The 26,005-nt window shown below is 44.5% G+C and overlaps 1 protein-coding gene across 2 annotated transcripts in view; it reads right to left on the reverse strand.

Moving 5' to 3' along the window:
- Positions 1 to 23,283, reverse strand: part of TBXAS1 (thromboxane A synthase 1) — a 184,866-nt gene extending 161,583 nt beyond the window's left edge. For both annotated transcript variants that reach the window (XM_074379003.1, XM_003929758.4), the window contains exon 1: positions 23,045 to 23,283. In XM_074379003.1, coding sequence (XP_074235104.1) covers positions 23,045 to 23,250 — 206 coding nt within the window. In that variant the 5' untranslated portion in view covers positions 23,251 to 23,283. The remainder of the gene's footprint in view (positions 1 to 23,044) is intronic.
- Between the last annotated feature and the right edge of the window lie 2,722 nt (positions 23,284 to 26,005).

A 26,005-nucleotide genomic window follows, 5' to 3' on the forward strand; every position in this document is an offset into this window, starting at 1 on the left:
GCCTCCTGACACCCTCCACTCTGCTTTACCTTCACCTCATCCCTCTCTCTACTTCCCAAAGCCCCAGGCCATCTCACGCCTGGCATCCAGTCACATTGCAGGCTTCAACACAAGACCAACGGGCCAAGTTGAATTGAATATGTATATTTGGCCTCTCTGCTCCGCATAAAACACACAGAGACCCAGGTCCTGTGTGTTTAGAATAGGAGTTTGAACACATTGCTGTGTTGGTCTGATCTCAGCTACACAGTCATCTTTCAAAGGACTTTGATACCTGCCTTAATTTGTTTTCTGTTGCTTATCACACAGTACCTGAACCTAGATAATTTATAAAGAAACAGAATTTATTTCTTATAGTTATGGAAGCTGAGAAGTCCAAGGCTGAGGGGTTGCATCTGGTGAGGGCCTTCTTGCTGGTGGGGACTCTGTGCAGAGTGCATTAATGACAGCTCTGCACTCATGACTCGGTCACCTCTTACAGGACTCACGTCTCAGCACTGCCACATTGGGGATTGCATTTCAACTCAAGTTTAGGAGGAGACAAACATTCCTACAATAGTAACACCCCTAAGGCCACCTGAAAGCCAATAAGCAGGATGGGAAGGTATGAAAGCCACTTAATTCAGTTCAGAGATACAGGGTGGACATCATACAAAAATGAATAAGATACATCCTGGCCTCCAGAGAGCTTATCCTACAAAAAACGCAGAACTAGAGGGTTACCTTGGACTTGCGGAAGCTGAAATAACTGCCTTTCACATGCTTCTTATCTTGTCTAATAAACTCATATGGCTTCTAAATTGATCTCCATCTTTGAAAACTCATGCTATCTTTGACTCTTTCCTTTAATCCTCATCTGCAGTCAATCACCAATTGCAGTCCTGTCAATTCTGCCTTCAAAACATCTCTTGAGTGAGTTCTTCATTCTTACTCCTAACTGACACTGCCCTATTTTAGGTCATCATTGTCTCTCCCTTGGGCATAGAGTTTTCGGTGGGGTCTGGAACTGCCTCTCAGCCTCTAGTTTCTCCTGTCATCCTCCAATCTGCCCTCCACACCAAGGCCAGAAGAATCTTGCTGATATGCAAATCTGACCAGCCTGCAGCCCTGCTCAGAATTCTTCCTCGGGTCCCTGTCACTTTTAGTTCAAGCACTGACCTCCTTTATTTGGCACCTAGGGTCTTTGGTGATCTGGCCCCAGCCTGACTGCTAGCCTCACTATAAGTCATCTCTGTCCCTAATTTAGACTTGGGCAATCTTGTGTGACTCACACATTCCTAGTTATGCCACATCGTTTCACCCTTCTGGGCTTTTTCCCAGGCCCTTCTCTAGGGCCAAGACCAAGGTGAGGCAAGAACATATCTAGGGCACAAAATTTAAGGAGTCCCTCACTCTTAGGGCTGTACAAGGGCCAGGCCTGCTCTTGTGCAACCCTGAGAGTGAGGACCTCCTTAAATTTTGTGCCTAGGTGCCTGCCTCCTTCCCTCACCCTTGTCCCAGCCCACTCTCTTCTCTGCTGGTGCATCCACTCTTTCTCCACTTGGCAAGGCCAGATTGCTCTTCAGCTTTCTGCTCAAGGGCTGCCTCCTCCAAGAGCCCACCCAGACTGTCCCGGGCACATGGAGACGTTTTCCTTGGCCACTCGAAGAGTTCCACTGAATCCCAGCTGGGGATGATTGCCAATGAAAAGCAGGAGAACACAGTGTATTGTTTGTAGGAATCTAATCCTGCCTACGTTCATTATTTACTGTACCTGATTCTGTTTCCATCATGTGGGCTTAGTCATCTGCAGTTAATCCTTTGTTTTTATGAAGTCCTTAAAGAACTCTTGAGAATTGTTGTAAAAGAGGGACATCTGCCTTGGGTGAACCCCAACAGATAAATGAGAGCCCAGAGGGGTCAGCCGGGGCTGCTTCTGACTCGGGGTCCTGTGTAATAGAAGGAAACAGTTACAGGATGTTTCCTGTGAGCTGGAGCCCTGCTAAGTACTTCCCACACATGAGCTCATTTACTCCTCCGCACGTTCTTTGTGGAACACGCTGTTATTATCATCTCCATTTTGCAGATGGGAAAACTGAGGCTCAGAGAGATTAAGTGACTGGCCCAAGGTCACACAGTGAGAATGTAGCACAGCCGAGATTCGAACCCAGGCTGTCTGGCTCTGGAGTCCATGCTCCTCACTGCCAGGCTCTACTGTTTCTCATTTTGCATTTGCAGAGCAGCCGATTGCCCAGAATCCAACCTGTCTGTAAGACAGGAGATGCGAAAAGCTCCTCTTTGTTCAAGTCGGTGGGGGAAGGGCTCTGAGGCCCCTGTGAAAAGGCAGATGCCATTTTCCAGGACTCTATCCCCAGGGTTCAAATCAGTTGATTAGATTAGCCACTAAGTCAACAGGGCTTCAAGACTCAAAATAAGGACAGATTAACGTTAAGTGGACACCTGGCCTATGCAGAGCAGATAGGTTGCTTCTTCGCTCAACTGAGTGTGTGTGTGTGTGTGTGTGTGTGTGTGTATTGGAGTAGCCAAGGTTGGTACACAGGGGCATTGAGCACTGGTAGTGGGTACTCAGAATAATTCTAGGTTCTTTTGTATCCAGCCAAGTAGGCATTTAAAAAATGTTTGCCAATTGTATAAGAAGTTACGTCTTCGTAAACCCAGCCAGTATTTCCACCTTTCTATTGCACTGGTACCTGCCCAAAAGGCCTGGGAAACCCAACTCCACCTCTCGGCTTGGCAGGCAGCTTAAAGAACTTGGGCAACTCAAAGTAGCAGAAGAATATGTGAGTGTTTCAAAAAATGTTTATAATCCCTTTGCCCCATGTTTGTTACTGTAATCCCCCAGATCTTTGTCTTGACCCAATTCTTAGCAAGTTTCGCCACTGGCCCTTGATCGTCTCTTAGCTACAATGATCAGTCGTGGGTCTAGCTGAAAATTGTACATAATAAGGTCAAGAGGCAACAGCTCCAGTCCAAGAGCACTGAGTCTCAGCTCCCCTTGTTCATCAGTGTGCTTGGTTCTGGCTTTCACCCCTCTGGGTTCTGGACCAGAGCCACAGGTGGACACCCGCAGAACCTGCCTGACCTTCCGAGTGGCCCGTTCTTCTGGGTTTGGCCTCTTGCCTGCTCGCTGCAGCTTACAATCCCTTCCATTATTAGAGTCCCTGGTCCTGGCCCCAACCCCAGCTGTTCCTATCTCAGCACCTCTATTAGTTCTCTACTGCTGTGTTACAAAATGCCCCCAAATCTAAGTGACTGAAGACAACAAACGTTCGTTATCTGACAGATTCGAAGGGTCAGGAGTCTGTGAGCAGATCGGGTAAATGGTTTGGTCTATGCTCGCTTATGGAACTGTGAGCTGGCTTTGCCATACGAGCCTCTCTCTATAGCAGTGCTCAACACGGCAGCTGACTTCCCTAAAGTAAGCAATCCGACGGAGAGAGCAAGCCCAAGATGGAAACCCCAGTCTCCAGTAATCTAATCTCGGAAGTGATATACTGTCGCCTCTGCTGTATCCATTGGCCATGCTAACTGACCCTGGTGCAGTGAGGGAGGGAGCTATGCAAGACTGTGAATTCCAGGGCAGGAATCCGGAGGGCCGTCTTGGAGGCCATCTACCACATCACCTGTGCCCCAGTGTGAACAAATGTGATGAAATAACATCCTTTTCCCAAAGTTTCACCTGGGGTGTATCAAGCTGGTTACTAAGCCTCATAACATCTGTAAGCTATTCCCTCCTTTGATTAGATATTAAAACAATGTAGTTGTTCCGTTCTTTATTCCATAAAAATATATTGAGTGCCTACTCCGTGTCAGGCACTAGCCCCGATGTCATTGTACGTCACTGAGAGAGTACATAGGATCTGCTATGCTTTTACTGGAAAAGAAAAATCAGGGAAACTTCACACTGGGGTGGCTAAAAGTGGATTTAAAGACTTTAGAAAACTGTATGCTTAATAACAGCTAACATTTATTATTGAGCACTTGCTATAGGCCAGGCATTGTACTGACCCACAGAATAAAATTATAATCATGATTTATAAACATCATGCCCTGTAATCTCTACCAACATTCTTGTTGCGTCCATTATACAGATGAGGAAACTCAGACTTAGAGCCGAGCCACAGGAACTGGTCTCTTGATCTGTCTGAATGAAGAACAGACCTCTGGCTTGTCTGTTAAGTGAAGATGATTGCTGCTAAGAAATAATCAAAGGCCAGTGGCTAAACTTGCTGAGAGTTAGGTCAAGACAAAGATCTGGGGATTACAGTGTCAAACATGATGCAATGGGATGCTTTGGCTCAGTAAGGCCAATGGGGCAGGAGACGGACGAGTTTCCCAGGGCTTCTCTAACAAATTGCCACAAACCGCGTGGCTTAAAACATCAGAAGTGATCCTCTCATTATCCTGGAGGCTAGAAGTCTGAAATCAAGGCAGCAGCAGGGCCATGGTCCCTCTGAAGACATGAAGGGAGGTTCCTTCCTTGCCTCTATCCCAGCTCCTGGTAATTGCTGGTAATGCGTGGTCTTCTTTGGTTTGTAGATGTATCACTCTGATCTCTGCCTTGCTGATCACACAGTGTTCTTGCCTGTGTGACTACATCTACATATCATCATCCCTCTGTCCATTTCAGTGTCCACATTTCACTCTTCTTATAAGGACACCAGTCACTGGATTAGGGACCACTCTCATCCAGTAGGACCTCATCTTAACTTGATTCCCTCTGTAAAGATCCTATTTCCAAATCAGGTCACATTCCAAGGTTCTAATGGACATGAATTTTGGGGGGGACACCACTCAACCCAGTGCAAAGACCATCAGAACCGGCAGAAGCCCCTGGAAAAGGCCCAAAGAATACCCCACGTGTGGGTGTGGATGGGGTCTTCCTAGGGTTACAGAGAATGTGAGATGGAGAGGAACAGACCTTGTTGAAAGAAGACACTAATTCAAAAACATCTTTTTTCATGTTGCACTTTGTTTTTCTGTTTTGTTTCTGCTACTTACTGATTACACTAACCAGGCCATATTTTAGTTGTTTTATTCGGCACATCTTTTTTATAGGAAAAAAGAAAATGGAATTTTGTGGCTGATTCTGGATTGTAAGAGTACCTCCCTGTTGAGATTCCAGAGCAACTTCCTGGAGGCGAGTGGACAAATGTGCAGGATGAGAAGGAGCATGGAGGCAAGACGAGTGTCTCCTTTACCTTTGAGAACCCAAGTGAAATTCACCACGTGTTATACACATGGTGAATATAGAGATACACCCTTTCCTCCGACAGCCACTAGCCAGCACCAAAGGGTGGTTTCCAGAGGGGCAAAAGATAAACATATTTTTTCCTTAATAACCCAGAAGGCCTCCATCACCCATGAGAATATTTAAAACAATTCTGGAGCTATTTATGTTTTCAGCCATATTCCTTTCTTGGCATAACAACATCCATAAATTTACCGCTCAGTGTAGAACAATGAATTTGTCCTAAGCAATACAGCTCACAATCTACAAGAGTGTCCCCTGGTTGCAGTATTTCAGGACATGGTGAACAAGCTGTGCTTTCTGCATTCAGGCTTCCCCTGATCTTCTGGACTTCAGACATGCCTTTCCTAAGTCCTGTTTTTCCAGACTGGAGTTGAAATGTCAGGGGCCCGCCCCATTCCGTCCCCCAAATCAAGTCTTTGCCCTTCCTAGAGTGTGCTCATGCTCCATCATCAGTCAGACCCTCACCTCTATTGCTTATGTGGTTAGAAATTCCTAGGTAGGTCCCCTGGCTCAGCCCAGGACCAACCTGAACCCCTACACTGAGCTCTGGACCCCGCTTCAACACTCTTGGAGCTAGGTCATCACTCCATAAGCAAGGTCACCATGCCCACCATGTCAGTGTCTCAGCAGGCAAATTCTCCATCACTATCCATTGTTTCTGTTTGTTGGTTTTTGGTTTTTTTGTTTGTTTGTTTTTGATTTTTTTGGAACAGGGTCTTTGCTCTGTCTCCCAAGGTGGAGTGCAGTGGTGCCATCTCAGCTCACTACAACCTCCACCTCCTGGGCTCCAGTGATCCTCCCACCCCAACTTCTTGAGTAGCTGGGACCATAGACACATGCCACCGTACCTGGCTAATTACTGTATTTTCTGCAGAGACGGAGGCTTCCTACGTTGCCCAGGCTGGTCTCGAGAATTCCTGGGCTCAAGTGATCCTCCCACCTCAGTCTCCCAAAGTAAGCCTCTCAAAAGGATTATAGGTGTGAGCCATCAGGCCTGGCCTGTTGGGTTTTTTCCCCAGATAGTCGCTGCTTTTGCTTATAATAAAAATTAATATGTCCATCCCCTTTATGTTTTTGTTCATTTATTTTTTGTTGTGGTTTTATTTTGTCTTGTCACTTGTGGCCTCTAGATTCTGCTTTGCCAAAGATCAGAATCTAGCTGTGTGATCCTGAAACATGGGGTAGAGTGAATCACTGCTCCCGATGCTTTATGCCCCATCTGTACCAAAATGCTGCATCAATGTCCTTGGCTCCACACAGTGGACATTCTTCTTCTCCAGCCCATTAATGTTAAACTTGGGCATGTGGATTGCATAGCCAACAGAATGCGGGCAGAAGTGACCTTAGTGGTTTCCAGGCTGAGGCCTTGATATTGCTGTTTTCTTTTACATTTCTCACATTCCTGTGACCTGACAGGAGTAACACTTCCCTAATATTCTCTTCAGCCTGGGCCCCACTACAAACATGTGGAGCAGACCTAAACCCCACCGTCAGACTGGAACAGAGCTACCCCAGCCAACGTATAGAACTTGCAACATTGTCATTTGCCAATGAGCTTCGGGTGGTTTGTTACACAGCATTATTGCAGCAATAGCTGACTAATACACATCAAATCACATAACTTCTCTGGACATTCATATTCACATCTGTAAAATGGGGCCATTGCATTATAATCAATGGTGTACAACTTTTTTTCTACCCCTACATAACTGACAGCTATGACATATGCCCAAAATTAATGGAATCAAGTGTTGTAAAGTGGCCAGGCATGGTGGCTCACACCTGTAATCCCAGTGCTTTGGGAGGCCAAGGTGGGAGGATCATTTGAGCTCAGGAGTTTAAGACCAACCTGGACAACATAGCAAGACTCTGTCTTTTCCAAAAATAAATAAATAATAAAATTAACCAGGCATAGTTGCATGCATCTGTAATCCCAGCTACTTGGGAGGCTGAGGTATAAGGATCACTTGAGACCAAGAGTTCGAGACCAGCCTGGGAAATATGGTGAGACCTCATCTCTGCAAAAAATTTAAAAATTAACTGGGCATGGTGGCACATGTCTGCATTTCCACCTACTTGAGAGGCTGAGGTAAAAGGATCACTTGACATCAGAAGTTTGAGGCTGCAGTGAGCTATGATCGTACCACTGCACTTCAGGATGAGTGACAGAGAAAGACCCTATTTCAAAACAAATAAACAAACAAAAAACAAATATTTCAAAGTGCCAAAGAAAGAGAAGTATTGGAAACTGTTAATTCAGTTTAGGTAATAGAGACTTACTGGTGGCCTTGAAGCAAGCCGTTTCAGTAGAGAATACAACAGAGACCTTATTGCAGGGATCTGGGGTAAACAGGAGATAAGAAGGTGAGCAAATGCAAAGTTCTCTTTCAATCTCCTAGGCTGGGAAGAGAAGGATAAGTGCACTGGTACCTGGGGTGAGCCACACAGTCAAAGAAGAGGCAGTTAGTGAATTGGTTGGTTGGTTAGTTGGCTGGCTCACTTGTTTATTTCATGAGAGGAGAGAATCAAACCTGCAAAGAAACATTTGCAGTGACAGCATCATTGAAAATGATGAGGGTAAGGGCTTGCATGAGAGTCAGCAAGAAACAAAAGGTCTGGTCTGTGGGAGAGAGCAGAGTATGGCTTAGCGGGATTTATTTACTGATGTGCTATGCCTCATTTATACGTTAACTTCTCAAGTCCAAGGGCAAGGCAAATGTCAACCAATGAAGCAAAGACCAAATGAAAAATAGAATGGTACTCTTACTGCTAAAATCAGAGGATAAATGTAAATTTTGTCATGAGAAAATTTGGAAAAATTCTGGAAAGCAAATTGCTTTTAAATCTTGATTTATTGTGCATTTTTCAAGAAATAGATTTTCTCTAATTTTTAAACACCTACAACTGAGAGGTAAACAGATACCATTGATAGACTAATAGTAGTATATGTTGGTGTGAGGTTTATTGCTCACAAGCATTCAGACTCTCTTTCAAGGAGACAGCAAGAGGATGACTATCTCCACTTGACTGTATGGAAATGTGATTAAGCTCAGAGACGTGGCTGACATCTCTGACCTTCTTGAAAGAAAAGCTCACAGTCTTCTTTTCACCTGCCCTTCTTCCCTGTCATTTCTAAATCTGCTACACTCTGACTCTGTCCCCGCCACACCATCGGTGACCATCCCCAACATCCCCAAAGACACCTTAGTTAAATCTAATAAGCATTTTTAAAACCTCATCTTACTTGTTCAAGGTCAAAAGCTACCTAGTGGTATAAGTCCAGCATCATTCAAAATGAGGCCACTTGTTTGAAGTACGCCTCTCCTTACTTTTCACTGCAAAGCTTTCCTGGGGATCAGGTGAGAATTCAGAATAATGTTTACAAAATAACTAGATACACAAAATAAAAACCAAGATCTAGCTGCCTAGCGTCTATACAGTTTTTGTTGAATATAAGCATGTAGTTATCAGATAATGTTTATTGGCCCTGCACTGTTCCATGTGATGCTCTAAGTTGACCTTATGTTCTTACTCATGTAATCCTCCCAATATGCTAAGAAGCAGGTACTATTAGTATCCGTAATTCATACATAGGGAAACTGAGACATGGAGACCTGACATCGACTGCTTAAGGTCACAAGGCTAGCCAGAGTTTGAATCCAGGAGATCTGATTCCAAAGCCTAAGCCCTGAGCCATTAACGAAAGTATGGAGGCTGGGCATGGTGGCTCACATCTGTAATCCCAGCACTTTGGGAGCCCGAGGTGGGCAGATCACAAGGTCAGGAGCTCGAGACCAGTCTGGTCAACATAGTGAAACTCCATCTTTACTAAAAATACAAAAAATTAGTCCAGTGTGATGGTATGTGCCTGTAATCCTAGCTACTCTGGAGGCTGAGGCAGGAGAATCCCATGAACCCAGGAGGAAGATGTTGCAGTGAGCCAAGATCACGCTTTTGCTTGATCACTCCAGCCCAGGCGACAGTGTAAGAGTCCAACTCAAAAAAGAAAAAAAGAAAAGAAAAAAGAAAGTGTGGAAACGCAGCCAAGAGTGAAGTGATTTTGGTGTGTTGTAAAGGGAGCATTGATAAACTGGCAAGCTGCTGAAGTGCTGGGGAGTAGTTTATTTTCCTAAATGGGTTGAGCTGTCACCTTTGTACAATGATTTTGGTTAGCAATCCTTTCCTTCATAAATGGCACAGAGATGAACTTCAACCCACAGCCCAGTCTAGCATGAATTCTAAAGAAAAAATTCTTTTATTAAGATTCAGAGTTCCCAGGCCGGCAACGTGGCGAAACCCTGTCTCTACAAAAACAAAACAAAACAAAACAAAACAAAACAAAACAAAAAAACAAAAAAATTAGCCTGGTGTGGTGGTGCTTGCCTGTAGTCCCAGCTATTCACAGGGCTGAGGTGGGAGAATCCCCTGAGCCTAGGGAGGTTGAGGCTATAGTGAGTCACGATTGTGCCACTGCGCTCCAGTCCAGGCAACAGAGTAAGACCCCTGTCTCAAAAACAAACAAAAAAACAAACGAACAAACAAACAAACAAACAAAAAACAAAACCAAAAACCAACCAAACAAAAACCCTCTAGAGCTCAATTCAATGATATTTTGTTATGTAACAAGTGGGGGTGATAGCTGGTTGCAGTGGTACACAGTCAGAAATGCATGGAAATTCTCTATGATAATACCCACAACAATGAAGAACAATACACATAACCCACAAAATCCTAAATATCATCTCTTTTAATGCAGTTTGGTTCAGCAAGTAACTGAGTGCTGATTACTCAACAGAAATGTGTTGAGTGGCCCGGCACGATGCTCAGTGCTCAGCTAAGGCAGAGGAAGGACCCATCCTCTCAGCTGATGAGAGACAGAGAAGGTACCAGGTACCTTGGGACAAGAATCCAGGAGATGCTGAAGAGCCTCCTGGAGAAGCGCTCACCTGAATGAAAGAGGAAGAATATGCAGGTAGAAGGAAAAAAATTGGCAGTGAACCGCATGGTGTGCAGAAGGAGCTGTGAACACTTGGGAGAAGTGAGGGCAGCCAAACCTGCACGGGACCAGGTCAGAGGGGGCCTCGGGAGCCAGGCCAGGAACACTCAGTTCCTTAAACAGGAGGACCAGGTAAGGGTTTTATGCAGAGGGGCAGTGAGCCAGTGGCTGCAGTTGCAAGACAGATTTGGGGAGCAGAAGACAGAAGGCAGGTAAACTCACCGGAAGGCTATTCCCAGCCAAGGAGTGATCTCGATGTCCTCAACTGCAGCAGAAGCAACGCACATAGGGAGAGGAACACTTAGGAGTCAAGACTGGCCAGACTGTGGAGGGTTCACTGTTGGGGTGAGAGCCGAGAAAGAGATGAGGCTGATTCCCAGCGTAGCCTGAGGGGCTAGGTGGGAAACGTGCCTGTGCCAGAGGCAGGTGTACCAGCCCTCTCTCACCAACGAGGAAATGAGCAAGGAGGGAGTGACTTGCCCAAGGTCACCCAGTAGAAAAGGTGTGCCTGTCCCTAAACTGTAAAGGCCTGGCTGGTTTCCACAATGCCATACTTCTCCTGAGAACCTCCCAATTACCTCCTTGTATGCGCCCTTATATAATGAGATGATGCTACCAATTCTGGTCACTCTCTGAGTACGGATGGAGTTAAAATCCTTAAATGTACAACTGACTACACTCTCTCTTCACTGCTCTACAGCCTGGGGTTCCCCAGGTGCCTACTGGTTTGTGAAGGTAGGAAGAGGGTACATGAGATCTTTTCACCACTTCAAAGAGCCTAATGTAAGTTGTGCATTTATTGACAACGCAATGGTGATGCGGGTTCCCGAAAATGTCGAGTTTCTTTGCTTTGAGGTGGAATTATAACTTGGTACACTAATGCTGGCTATCTCATTGATCAGCTATTCTCAATTGGCAGAGATTTCCAATTAGCTTGCCTTTGAATAATTAAAATGGGAAAATTAATCAATCATTACTTAAATATGCATTGTTGCTGGGACAACAGAACATGGGATCTATGGGGAAAATCATATAAAGAGCAGATACTGGGGAAGAGTTTAGATACCATTGCTTCACACTGTGGGGATTTGTGCTCAATAGAACAGTGAAGGAGAAAGTGTTTGTCCTTGGATGCCACTCTGCTGGGGATGGGATGCCTCTGTCCTCCCAGTCTGGTGTCAGGACACCCTACTCAGACCTCGAGTGCTCTCTATACCCTCAGGTACCATATATTCTAAATGGCTGGGTCCTGCTTCCATCATCCCTTCCTTTGGTAGTCTTGCTCTTCAGTTTCAAATGGCACAATTCCTCTATCTATCTGAATTCATGGGAATGTTGTCCACAGCACACCAATGACGTGGAACCATCTCACAGCCTGGAAAACCTTCAGCATTTAATAAGTGCATGAATCAAGATTTATTTCCCTTTTCAATAAGCCATATGCAAGGCATTCTGCCAGGTGCTAAGAACACAGTACCCCTCATGTGCAACTGGGGGAGACTGATCCTACCCTCTTCCATACAGGGGCACGCATGCACACACACACACACACACACACACACACACATTTTCACAGTAATCATTTGGAAACAGTGGTGCTATCTCGGTTACTAGAGGCATAATCATGATCATTAGCATTTATTGAGCAGCTACTATGTAGAGGGCACTCACTGGCTTAAGAGGTGGACCCTGCCCTTAGGGGCTTACAGTCAGGCCAGGAAGAGAGGACACACACATAAGCTATAAAACAAACTGGGCCAGGCACCATGGCTCACGCCTGTAATCTCAGCACTTTGGGAGCCAAGTGGGCAGATCACCTAAGGTCAGGAGTTTGAGACCGGACTGGCCAATGTGATGAAACCCTGTCTCTACTAAAAATACAAAAATTTAGCTGGCCGTGGTGGTGTGCACCTGTAGTCCAGCTACTCGGGAGGCTGAGGCAGAAGAATCGCTTGAACCTGGGAAGCAGAGGTTGCACTGAGCTGAGATCGCGCCATTGCACTCCAGCCTGGGTGACAGAGCAAGACTCCGTCTCAAATAAATAAATAAATAAATAAAATAGTAAGTGCCAGGATAGTCAGAGAGACAGGAAGCGGGTCCACAGGAGGCAGGGCTGGTTGAGGGCTGGCCTGGTGGAGGAGACCTTTATGGAAGACTGACATTGAGACAGGATTTTGAAGGACAGGTAGGACTTCAGTTCAGCCAAGAGTGGAGAGCATTCAGGCAACAGGGACTGCACTGTGCAGCTTGGAGGGACCAGGCGTGTGGTGTGCAGGAAGGAGGGACACACGTGGGAGGGCTTCAGGGCACCTTTCGGATCAGAATGCGGAGGCAGCTGATGGTTTGGGGGTGTGGCGCTGGCTCTCCCAGGGCCTCTGTGTGCAGTGCTCAGGGAAACAAGGCTCTGGTGGAAGCCACTGTGTGCAGAGCTTGACTTTGCTTTCCGATCATCTCTGACACCGTTTTTCTAGACACCTTCGAGGGGAAAAAAGGAACGGGCCTCTTTTTGAGATTGTGTTCAGGAACTTGCTGTCTGCTGAGGTGAAACCTCAGAAGCACACCTTTGCGAGGACATAGGGGAGGCTTCGGAGGGCCCCACAGCGTGGCCCAGAGCCGAACTCTGCCCTGAGGGCTGAGGCTGAAGGTGACAGAGCCGAGGGCTCCAGGGGTCTCCCCTATCAGCCGACACCCCCAACCCCATCCACCAGGAAGTTGTATAACAAACAGCACCTATTTCTGATAAACCAGGAAAAAGGTGGCTCTTAGTAACTGAGGCACCAATGAATGCCAGTGTGAGCATCTGCCCCATCCCTTTCTCCCCAAAATCTCATTATTCTCATGTCCAGAAGCATGTTATTCCTGAAGGCAAAAGACAAGTCCCTAAAGGCTACCAGGGTTCCCATAGACAGGGCACTTCCTTCAATGGCAAGTGATAGCTGTTAGGTTAGTCGTTATTCTGGCATTGTGGGTAGGGAAAGAGTTCACTCAACCGTTTTATTTCTGGGAGAGTCACTTCCTCCCAGGGAAAGCAGTGCTAGGCATCCACTCAGTAAGGAACACACGTAAATCTGATGTTTTACTTTTTTGATACAACAAATAAGATTCTTCTTTCGTCTCTGCCCCCAGAATTGATGCTACCAGAAGCCTGAATTCCTTACTAGATAAGAGAACGAATGACCATAAGTATTAAGACTATTGCTATTGTTTTCTTTAAAAACCAAAACCAAAACCCAAAACCGACTCCTATGCCAATGAGCGTGGCCCCTCAACAAAATTCCCAGGCTTCCAGAATTGGTTCATACGCCTCTTCTGCAAGCTCTGTCTTGTCTTATAATCACATTTTGTTTTAGATTGCAAATAATATTACTCTGTTTAATCGCCTATTTGCCAAAATGTGAAATCAATCCATTCTCCACAAAGATGTGTTGCCTTGAGAGCTTTCAAAGGACCGTACCTAGGCGCCAAGCACCATTCCCACAGAAAAGTGCTAAGAATGTGTTTTCTGATAGTGGCATATCTGCAGTAAGGGTTTAGCCTATCAGGAAAATGCCTTTGAAGGTCATAAAATTCATTTGGCTGTATAAGTACTGGAGTGTATGCTAAAATAATCAGTCACGTTACTTTATAGTCATACCTCGTCCTGTCGTTCTGTAAAATCAATAAAGTGAGGAGAAGGATAGGGATATTGTGAATAACTATTTAAGAGAGAGAAAACAAAAAAATAATCTTCTGTGGAAATGGTCCTCCAGGAAGCACAGAGCTAGTTTCCACGGCAGGCTCAATTTTATCTCCAAGCTCATCACTGAGTTATCAAATCGAAGTACCATCATCTCCTAGTCAAAAATACAAAAAAAATCAAAACAGAGAAATAGCATGCATCCCTCTCTAGATGCTTGGAGGGACTGAAAATTATCCACGGCCTTTAAAATGTATTTCTAAATGGTGTCCATTTTTCACACTCTTAATGTTTTGTTCCAGCAAACGTTACAAACTCTAATGTTGCTTTTGCCTGGGATACTTCCCCACCTGAAATTTTCCCTTTTCTCTCCTCTGCCAAGTCAATTCTTCCCTGCATTTCACGACCCAGCCCAAGATCTTCTGCTTCTCAAAGTCAAGTCTGACTTGCTGGCGATCCAGAAAGGCCGAGAGAACAGGGCTGGAAGAGGAGAGAAGAGTCAGCGTGAAGCTACCATGAGGCCTCGAAAAGCTGCTTCTGTGTTTCTGGGCTCCTTGCCACCCTCACACCTAGGCACTGCTGCTGAGGATGATCAGGCGCCCGGGCAGAAGAAGTAACAGTCACCATTGGGTCGCTCGTATGGAATCTCACTTGCTTTTCCCGAGTGGCAGCACAGACTGGCCTGTGCAAGAGCACCAACAGGCATAGAAGTCACGGAATCCAGATCTGGAAGGCAGTTGGTGGCCTTCTGCCCCAGCTCCCATGTCTGGCAGCAAGAACTTTTGTGGCATCCCTAAGGATGGTGAGGGACACTCACGACCTCCGAGGTGCTATCCTGCCACCTTGCCAGGCAGCTATGGGTATTCCTTTCCTTTGACGTCGACCTGGAGCCAGCCCTACACATGGGCCCTGCTTTGGTTTGCCAGACTCCATACCTTCAGTGCCCTGAAAGAAACAAACATCAACCCTGGAACCTCAGAGCTTGCAAAGGGACAATGCGAATGTTTTATTCCTCTGTTTTGTGGCCCTTCTATTTCCACTGGTTGTACAGCTACCCATGCATCTGACTGCCCTTTTCAAGGGACCACCCCAGCAGGTGTAGATTGTCCATCCCACTTCGGTCATTCACAGCAGTACTTTAGCAAAGACGCTAAAGCTGACCAGGTTTCTTTATTAAATAACTTTTCAGGGCCTTTGATATGCTATGAATCTCCAAGAAGGGCTTGCTTTAGACTTAATTTCCCAAATGCTTTTAGGAACAGAATTTGGGAAACGGTGGGCAAATTGATCTTCAGTCCCCACGTGCTGGAGGCTGGATGCCTTTTCCACAGCTCGCCTCTGATTGTAGCAGAAATACCTACATGGCTTCTTGCTCTTCAGATTTCTCATCTTGGCTCCCATATTCCATCCCAATGGTGCCTTTTAAATATAGTCTGGAGTAGTTGTGGGTCGAGAATTAGAGTCCAGTGCTTGTATGTAAAGCAAGCTCTCTGAGAAAGGAACTTCCAAGGAGAGTGGTGAACTTAAGTCTTAATAATCTGTGAGAGTCTTAAATCTTAATAATCACCAATCACATTTCAATTTAAACTGGTCTTAGAATGAGACTTGATCAGAACACTAATTCACTCTCAATCTGAATTCCTTTCTTTCTTTCTTTCTTTCTTTTTTGAAACAGAGTTTCATTTTTATTGCGCAGGCTGGAGTATAGTGGCATGATCCCGGCTCATTGCAACCTCTGCCTTCCAAGTTCAAGTGATTCTCCTACCTCAGCCTCCCAAGTAGCTGGGATTACAGGCAGGATCTTGCCCTGACACCCAGGCTGGAGTGTGAGTGCAGTGGTGCAATCACAGCTCATTTCATCCTCAACCTCCTGGGCTCAAGAGATCCTTCCACCTTAGTGTCCCAAGTAGCTGGGATTACAGGCATGTACCACCACGCCAGGCTGATTTTTAATTTTGTTTTTTTTTTTGTTTTGTTTTGTTTTTGGTAGAAACAGAGTCTCTCTTTGTTGCCCAGGCTGGTCTCAAACTCCTGGGCTCAAGTGATCCTCCTGCTTTGCCCTCCCAAAGCCCTAGGATTATAGGCACAAGCTACCACACCCAGCCTGAATTCCTATTTTTGGTGTCGAATTGATTATGTACTTCTGGGTCTTGGTACTTGAGCCTTAAGTGCAGCTTGGTACTCCAAGCCCTTCCAGGCCATGTTCACATACGCACTTGCTTAGAGGGCTACCCACCTTCTCCACCACTTCATCAGCCTGTTACTACAAATCCTTTCAGACATTCTGCTCCGCTGGAACAAAGAGTTAGACTACGGTCCTGAAACCTCATGCCTAAAGCATGAAACTGCTTTCCTCTTCACCACTGAAAAGGAGCAGTTTCCCATTCTTTTTAGTAAAATTTCTCTTTTTTTTGCTAAATATTTACACTCATTAAAGAAATATGAAAGATACAGAAAGACGAAAAGAAGAGAAAAGAAATCACCTATAACCCCATCTCGGAAAGAAACCCACTATTGCAATCTGGGCTATTTCCTTACACTGTTTCTTACAGAATAAAGCAAGCTTTATCCTCCCCACAGGAACCCAGCTGGCAGTCCTTAGGTGTTGCTTGAAAGATTAAATACACTAGTACTTATGGTTGCCTCAAGCAACATTCAACTCATACAACTCATTTCTTGTACATCGAATCTCTTCCAGAAGTAAGAATTTTAAACCATTTTATATAGGAAAAAAATGAGTTTTTAAAATGTGCTATCTTGTGTGATAATCGCCTTAGCATGTGCTTCACATACTTCCAGCTAAAACAGTCTCTATCCCCAGCTCTATCTCCAGCCCTGGTGGTGCAGCCCTGATCCTCCAATGCCCCAGTTCATACAGCTCAGCCACACTGCCAGTCAGTTTAAATCAAATGATCGTCATGGAAAAATGATGTCCAATGCAGTTTTGGGAAAATGATCAAAGTATACTATGCCTAATTTAAAACAAGTGTCTTTTTAAATGAAAGAAAAGTTTTTTGTCTTTTTTCCAAATTCACACATACACCTAATAATTAAGTGTGCATTAAATACCTGGCATGATGTCTGCTCTACAGGATAAGAAGGGATACAAAAACGGTCCATCTGCAACAACTGGAACAGTGGACAGCAAGCTGACACAAAATGGAAATATACCAGGCTTTCAGGAAAGGGAGTGAGTCACTTGAGCAAGAGAATTGAAATTTGTATGGAACTGTGAAGACCAAGAGAAGAACTACAGGAAGAAAGCACCAGATGGAGCTCAGAGGTTGGAATTAGCCTTACATTAGCATTTATTAGGCACCAACTATGTGCCAGGCATTGTGAGAGACAGAGATGGGATAAACGCATTGCTGAGAGGGGGCTCATACGTGCATTTGGAAACAGAAAACATTTCCCTGAAGAAGCACCCCTGAGCTTGGCATTGAAGGAAAGAGGAGGCCTCATCAGCAACAAGAGACCATTCACAGCATTGCAAACAGTATCACTCTGACCCCAGCCCAGAGTGTAGGGGAGAGAGTGTCGGGAGGCTGCTGAAGGAACAGGTGCTCCACAGTGAGTCCTCTTGCAGGGATGACGGATGTGGACTTAACTTCACCACCTGTGACCACATGCTACTAATAGTTGATAATACTCTTGTGGCCCCTCCAATTAAATGTATTAGTAGGTGACCAGTCGTGATGTTGTCTGTTAATTATACAGCCAGTGCTGTTTGTTGAATAAATAGACTAGTGGTCTATTAATGCTAGTAGAACATTTCTGCCATTGGCAGAAGATTCCGGAACTGTAAGGATATTAGGAGACCTGCTCCCCACCCTTAGAAGACTCACAGGCTGGTTGAGAACACCAGAAGCAAGCTTGGTGTCCCTTTTGTTTTGTTTTGGCTTTGGTTTGTATTTTATTCTATTTTATTTTTCCGTAGGTTGTTGGGGTACAGGTGGTATGTGGCTACATGAGTAAGTTCTTCAGTGGAGATTTGTGAGATTTTGGTACACCCATCACCTGAGCAGTATACACTGTGCCATATTTGTAGTCTTTTATCCCTCACCCCCTCCCACTCTTCCCTGCAAGTCCCCAGAGTCCATTGTTCATTCTTATGCCTTTGCATCCTCACGCCTTAGATCCCACACATCAGTGAGAACATACAATGTTTGATTTTCCGTTCCTGAATTACTTCACTTAGAATAATAGTCTCCAACTCATCCAGGTCACTGCAAATGCTGTTAATTCAGTCCTTTTTGTGGCTGCATAGTTTTCCGTGGTATACACATACCGCGGTTTCTTTATCCACTCATAGACTGATGGGCATTTGGGTTGGTTCCACGATTTTGCAATTGTGAATTGTGCCGCTATGAATATGCACGGGCAAGTATCTTTTTCAAATAATGATATCTTTTTCTCTGGGTAGATACCCAGTAGGGGGAGTGCTGGGTCAAATGGTAGGTAGTTCTACTCTTAGTTCTTTGCGGAATCTCCACACTGTTTTCCATAGTGGCTGTACGAGTTTACATTCCCACCAGTAGGGCAGAAGTGTTCCCTGATCTCCACATCTACGCCGACACTTCAATCTCACTGCTTGCTATTGTTCTGTTCAGGGTATTCTGTGGTTGTTGGATGAAATATGCTGTATATATCTGTTAAGTCCATTTGTTCCAAGGTATAGTTTAAATCCATTGTTTTTTTTGCGACTTTCTGTCTTGATAACCTGTCTAGTGTGGTCGGTGGAGTATTAAAGTCTGCCACTATTATTGTGTTGCTGTCTATCTGATTCCTTAGGTTTATTAGTTAACTGTTTTATAAATTTGGGACCTCCAGTGTTAAATGGATATATGTTTAGGATTGTGATATTTTACTGTTGGACAGGGCCTTTTACCATTATATAATGTCCCTTTTTTTTTTTTTTTTTGAGACAGAGTCTTGCTGTGTCACCCAGGCTGGAGTGCAGTGGTGTGATCTCAGCTCACGGCAACCTCTGTCTCTCAGGTTCAAGCAATTCTCCTGCCTCAGCCTCCAAAGTAGCTAGAAATACAGGCACCCCCCCTCCCCTCAATGCGCCTGGCTAATTTTTTTTTTTTTTTTTTTTTTTTTTTTTTTTTTTTTTTTTTAGTAGAGACAGCGTTTCACTATGTTGGCCAGGCTGGTTTGAACTCCTGACCTTGTGACCCACCTACTTTGACCTCCCAAGTGCTGGGATTACAGGCATGAACCACCGCACCCGGGCCCTCTTTGTTTCTTTTAACCACTGTTACTTTATGGTTTGCTTTGTCTGATATAAGAATAGCTGCCACTGCTAGCTGCTCACTTTTGGTGTCCATTTGCAAGGAATGCCTTTTTCCATCCCTTTAAGTGTATGTGAGCTCTTAGGTGTTAGGTGAGTCTCCTGAGGGCAGCAGGTAGTTGGTAGGTGAGTTCTTATTCATTCTGCAGTTCTGTATCTTTTCAGTGGCGCCTTTAGGCCGTTTACATTCAATGTTAGTATTGCAACGGAGGCATCATTGCATTCATCCTGCTCTGTTGCCTGTGTACTTTGGATTTTTGTTGTTTTTTGCTTTTGCTTTTTTGCCTCTATTTTTGTTCTGTAGGTCCTGTGTGATATATGCTTTAAAGAGGTTCTGTTTTGATGTGTTTCCAAGCTTTGTTTCAAGATTTAGAGCTAATTTTAGCAGTTCTTGTAGTGGTGGCTTCTTAATGGCAAATTCTCTCAGCATTTATTTGAAAAGACTGTATCTTTTCTTCATATATGATGCTTAATTTTGCTGGACACAGAACTCTTGACTGAAAATTGTTTTGTTTGAGCCAGAAGACAGGCTCCAATCCTTTCTAGCTTGTAGGGTTTCTGCTGAGAAATCTGCTAGGTTTTCTTTTATAAGTTGCCTGGTGCTTATGTCTCACAGCTCTTAAGACACTTCCTTCATCTTAACTTTGGATAACCTGATGACAGTGTGCTTAGGCAAAGATCTTTCACAATGAATTTCCCAGGTGTTCTTTGTGCCTCTTGTATTTGGATGTCTAAGTCTCTAGCTAGGCTGGGAAAATTTTCCTCTATTATTTCCCCAAGTACGTTTTCCAAGCTTTTAGAATTCTCTTCCTCAGGAACACTGATCATTTTTAGGTTTGGCCATTTAACTTAATCTCAGACTTCTTGGAGGCTCTGTTCATATTTCTTATTCTTTCTTTGTCTCTGTTGGATTGGGTTAATTCAAAGACCTTGTCTTCGAGCTCGGAATTTCTTTCTTCTACTTGTTCAGTTCTGTTGCTGAGACTTTCCAGAGCATTTCACATTTCTAAAAGTGTGCCCAAAATTTCCTGAAATTTCTATTGCTTTTTCTTTAAGCTATTTCATTGAAAATTTCTCCCATTCAATATTGGGGGAGTGTGTTGGAAGAGGAGGGTCTCCCTTTCTCACTTCCGTAGTTGGGGCAGTTGCAGTATTCGGGCTGTCTCCTGGGTCCTGCAGGAGCAGTCAGCTTTCTTCAGAGGGTCTGTGGGTTCCCTTGGGTTTGTTCTTGCAGTCTAACTGGAACTAAAACTCACAATGCAAGCTTCCAGATGCTGCTCTTTCTAGTCCTGCCTCCTGTCCACCATGATCCCCCCCATTCTTCCGGGTTTTTTTTTTTTCTGTTGTTGTTGTTGTTTGGTTTTTGTTTTTGTTTTGAGACAGAGTCTTTCTCTGTCACTCAGGCTGGAGTGCAGTGGCATGATCTGACATCACTACAGCTTCAGCCTCCTGGGTTCAAGTGATTCTCCCGTAATCCTGGGATTACTGGCACCTGCCACCATGCCCAGCAATTTTTTATATTGTTAGTAGAGATGGAGTTTCACCATGTTGGCCAGGCTGGTCTCGAACTTCCGAGCTCAAGTGATCTACTCCCCTCAGCCTCCCAAAGTGCTGAGATTACAGGTGTGAGCCACCACACCCAGCCCCTTTGAATTCACATTCTCAGGGTTTAGGCTCTCCACTGCCATCTTACCTGGCTTGATGGCACACATAGCACTTAAACTAGGACTAATGTGCTGCAGTGTTTAACCCACTCCCTCTGGCAGTTTCTCCTGCAAGTGTCTCTACACCTGCATCTTTCCTTGCCTGTGAATTCTCTCACTGGAGGAAAAGCACTCCTGTCTCTTCCACACATATCCTCTCAAGAGAATGAAGCAGGAGGGGGCCTTGCCTCATTCGAGCTGGTGGATGTTGCTTTGTGGCTGACTAGAGTCTCACCTGGAACTGAAGGGTCGAGGGCCCAAGGGTGGTTCCCCTTGCACTGAATCGAGGAATGAACCCAAGAGCACCAGAGCCAGGGCTGCCACCAACCTCTCTCCTGCTGCCTCCGCTCCTCCTGCAGTATCCTCTCAAGACATCGAGCTCACCCCCAGCATCTTTGTGTCTCTCCCCTGCCTTGGGCACCTGCTCCAGATCTCCCACTCCCTGACCTTGTACTAGGCCTCCCCAAGACCAGGCACACATTAACACGTCAATAAATATTTTTGTGATAACAAATAGAAGTCAGCTGTCTCTTCCTATCTACCACCTCGTCTGGGTGCATTTATCTTAATCTCTGCATCTTTGAACTAGGTTGTTAATATGGCCCAAGAATAGAGAGCAAACATACGGCTGCCCTGCTGAATAGTGTGGCATTCCTACATGCCAGGTGCTGTGCTGGGAGCTCACACACAATAGAGACTGAAACAAAAGTGTAGAAAAGTGTCCACTTTGTGAACCACAGTCACAGAGCACAGCTATTGATGCGATTACTATGAATAAGCACATTAGTAAGAAATTAAAAATAAACCGAAACTACTGATGACTTATTTTCTTTTAGGTTACACAGATGATAGTTAATTACAGTGGCTGACACTGACTAAGCGCTTTCTGCATGTCAGACACTGTGCTTTGGGTTTCCCGGAGCATAAAAACACATTGAAATGGATTATTGGGGGTTGGGGGCAGGGAAGGGGCTACCATTTGCTCTTGGTTTTGCATGTGACCAGTTTCAATCCAAAATAAGCTACAATGAGATAGCAAATTTCTTAAAAAAATAATTTAATCAGTTAAAAAGAAAAACAGCACTGGGACTGAGGCTGGGTTTCAGAGCCAATTTCCAAGAAGTAATTTCATCATCATAGAACATCAAACGTGAATTCCACTCTCAGCTATGCAAATTCCAAAAGAATAATACCTCACATTTGCATAATGCTTGATGCTTTTCAAAGTGCTTTCCCAGTTATTAATCTAGAGGAGGCTTTATTATTACCGAAAACATAAATTAAAATTCTGCTCGGACTCAAGTTCTCCATTATTTTTTCCACTTTCCCCTCAAAAGCCAAAGCCATCTAAATCCAGGTGCTTTTGATTGAATGGGTAACTCTAATAAGTTTAACTGACAGGATGAATATGCATAAATGTAGCATATTGCGAGGCCTTCAATCTACAGACACCAGAGTCAGGCTTAGGAAAAATCTGCTATTGAATTAACAAAACCACAGGGGAGCACTCGGAGTTCAAGTCTCAGATCCTTTCAGGGTCTCAATTTTTGTAGGAGCTGCACACACTATGTTCATCAGAATCCATCTCCCTCTATCAAAGATGAGAAAATTAAGAAATTAGATCTACTGCTTTGTCCTTAAACCTACAGAAATCCCCGTCAATGACTTCCCGCAAAGAGACCCACATTTGCCAAACAGCTCCTAGGTCTTGTTTTGTTTTGCATGTAATATGAACCAAGAGGCTGAATTCACTGTAAATCCAACAAGGACAGAGGATTTTAGAAAAATGAGGTGAGGAGATATGACGGGGTATGAGGAAATACTTCTCCCCAAACCTAATGCCTTTCCAATTTGTTTCTTTTTCCATCTCTTTCAAACTTAATTATGTGTAGCGTTCTCACTCACTGAATCACCAGCCTTTCCTGACACTTCAATCTCATGCATTTTAGCAAAAGATTAACCTGGCTGTTTGCTTTTAATTCTGAAGCTGTGTTAATACTCAACTCCCGCCAGATTAGAAAAGAAGAAAAACACACTCCCACATACCCCACCATGGCACCAGCAAGGCTCCAGGGCTGACGCTGCTGAAGCTGTCACAGTCCCTAGGGCTGGCTGCACTTACCACTTCAGGAGGGCCAAGAGAACCACTGACAGGGCCACTGTCACCATGGGGCCATTCACTTCCAATTTTAGGAATCCCAAGGCTTCCATCATTCCTCTGAGACCCCACAGTGGTGGTCTTCCAGATGAGAGAGGAGGCTGATCCTGCTGTCCTTGTGGGAACCGTGCTCTGTGGGTAGAAAAGGGAACAGGCAACCAAGAAAACATCACGGGGAGTGGGTCCCCACAATGTCCTCTTTCTCAGAGTATCTCTCCTTATAAAGAGGAAGGAAGAGGAGGGCATAACAAAGGGTTTCAGTGTAAAGCAATGAATCAGCAACTTTATTCCTTGATGACTGTGCTATCAATAAACATTTATGTTAACTTCCCCAGAGAGGAAAAGCAGACTTCCCCATGTTTGCTGAGAAACGAAATGGTTGTAACCATGGACTTGTACTCTGAGATGTAGTCTTCAAAGGGACTCTCTTCTCCAAAATGTCTATCTATATCTATCTATGTCTGTATGTATAGCTACCTCTATACCTACATCCACTCATCATTTTTAAAATTCACAATTAAATGAAGATAAATGTCAGGAGACTCTGAATATCTCAGAAAAATAGAGGACCAGACACCAGCCTGATAAAAATGCTGGCTGCTTTGAGGACAGCCATCCCACCAAGTCCACTAATTGCTGGGCCTGAGGCTGTTGGAGTAAAGCAAAGATCCTGACTGGGGTCGGTTCTCTCACGGTGAGTTGGAGGCTTTCTCAAGTGTCTGAAGGCAGATCCATAGGCTCATGTATGGGCCTTTTGTTCTAGCTTTGGGCTTACCTGACTAAAGCAGACAGAAAGATGCAGGAGATCATGGCAGATGGGAGGCAGGACTAGATTGCAGCTCCAGACAGAGCAGCATCCGAAGGCTTCCAGGGTGAATTTTAGCTCCAGATCAACTGAAAGAACAAACCAGCAATCCTGGGAGGACCCTCAGATCCTCTGAAGGAAGTGGACTGCTCCTGCAGAATCCAGGAGACACCCCAAATACTGTGCCCCAACTGCGGAATTGAGAAAGGGAGACCCTCCTCTCCTGAACAGACAAGCCCAATATTGAATAAGAGAAATATTGAATCAAATAGATAGCTTAAAGAGAAAAACAATAAAAAATTCACGTAACTTTGGACACATTTTTAGAAATGTGTGCTCTGGAAAGTCTCAGCAATAGATTAGAATAAGTAGAGGAAAGAAATTCAGGCCTCAAAAACAAGGTTTTCGAATTAACCCAATCCAACAAAGACATAGAAAAAAGAATAAGAAAATATGAGCAAAGCCTCCAGGAAGTCTGTGATTATGTTAAATGACCAAACCTAAGAATAATCAGTGTTTCTGAGGAAGAAGAGAATTCTAAAAGCTTGGAAAACATATTTGGGGGAATAATCAAGAAAAACTTCTGCAGCCTAGCTAGAGACCTAGACATCCAAACACAAGAAGCACAAAGAATACCTGGGAAATTCATTGCAAAAAAGATTTTTGCCTAGGCACGTTATCATCAGGTTATCCAAAGTGAAGATGAAGGAAAGACTCTTAAGAGCTGTGAGACAGAAGCACCAGGTAACTATATGGGGAAACCTATCAGATTAACAGCAGATATCTCAGCAGAAACCCTATAAGCTAGAAAGGATTAGGGCCCTGTCTTCTAGCTCCTCAAACAAATCAACTATCAGCCAAGAATTTGGTATCCAGCAATCATATATGAAGGAAAGATACAGTTGTTTACAGACAAACAAATGCTGAGAGAATTCATCATTACCAAGCCACCACTACAAGAACTGTTAAAAGGAGCTGTAAGTCTTGAAATGAATCCTAGAAACACGTCAAAACAGGATGTCTTTAAAGCATAAATCACACAGGACTTGTAAAACAAAAATACAAGCTAAAAGCAAAAAACAAAACACATACACACACAAAATACGCAGGCAACAAAAAGCATGATGAATGTAATGGTACCTCACATTTCAATACTAACAAATGTAAACGGCCTAAAAGCTTCACTTAAAAGTTACAGAACTGAACTGCAGGGTGGGTAAGAACTCACCAACCAACTGTCTGCTGCCTTCAGGAGACTCACCTAACACATAAGGACTAACATAAACTTAAAGCAAAAGAGTGGAAAAAGATATTTCATGCCAATGGACACCAAAAGCGAGCCGAGGTCTGCAGCTATGGGCTTCTTTTTCTGTGCCCCTGCAGTGACTTAGGATGGTCACAGGTATATTTGTTACAGAAGGCTGTGGCCACAGGACAGATTCCCTGGAAAGGAGCAAGAGGAAAAGCAGGGAGGCACCCAGAGGCTGCTGCCTTCACTCAGATAAAAGGGATGCTTGGCTAGAGGAGAGAGGGATGTGGGAAGAAGTAGATGGACTTGAAAAGTACTTTGGAGGTGGAGTCTTCGGCTCTGCAGAAGTTCCTGGTGGGTTGCATATGAAAGGGAAGGGAAGAGCAGGACCACACCTGACCGTCAGGTTCCTGACTTGGGCTACAGATATATCAGATGCCATTCACTGAAACAGGGAGGCTGGGAAAGGTGGGGTACTGTTGGGAAAGTCAAGAATTCTGATTCAGTTTTGTTAAGCCTGAGATGCCCTGGAGACATCTGAGTGGAGATGTCAAGCCAGGGAGGGCTGAGGGCTGAAAATGTGACTAATAATTGATCATGATCATGTCATTTATGAGTGCTTACTATGCACTAGTTCTATGAGCTAGTGTGATTCTAGGAGCTTTCATATGTGTCAACTCATTTAATCCTCATACACACACCAAGCAGGTAAATCTTGTGGTTAACCCCATGTTATAGAGGAAGAAACTGAGGCATGGGCTGTATGACTCTAAAGCCCAGGCTCTTCCTCAAAAGATTATATTCAAACATGGAAGCCATCAACATAAATTTGGTATTTAAATCCGAGGGAGCAATGAGCTACAGCCACAGG

The sequence above is a fragment of the Saimiri boliviensis genome, chromosome 10 (assembly GCF_048565385.1).
Source record: "Saimiri boliviensis isolate mSaiBol1 chromosome 10, mSaiBol1.pri, whole genome shotgun sequence".
NCBI classification, from domain to species: Eukaryota; Metazoa; Chordata; class Mammalia; order Primates; family Cebidae; genus Saimiri; species Saimiri boliviensis.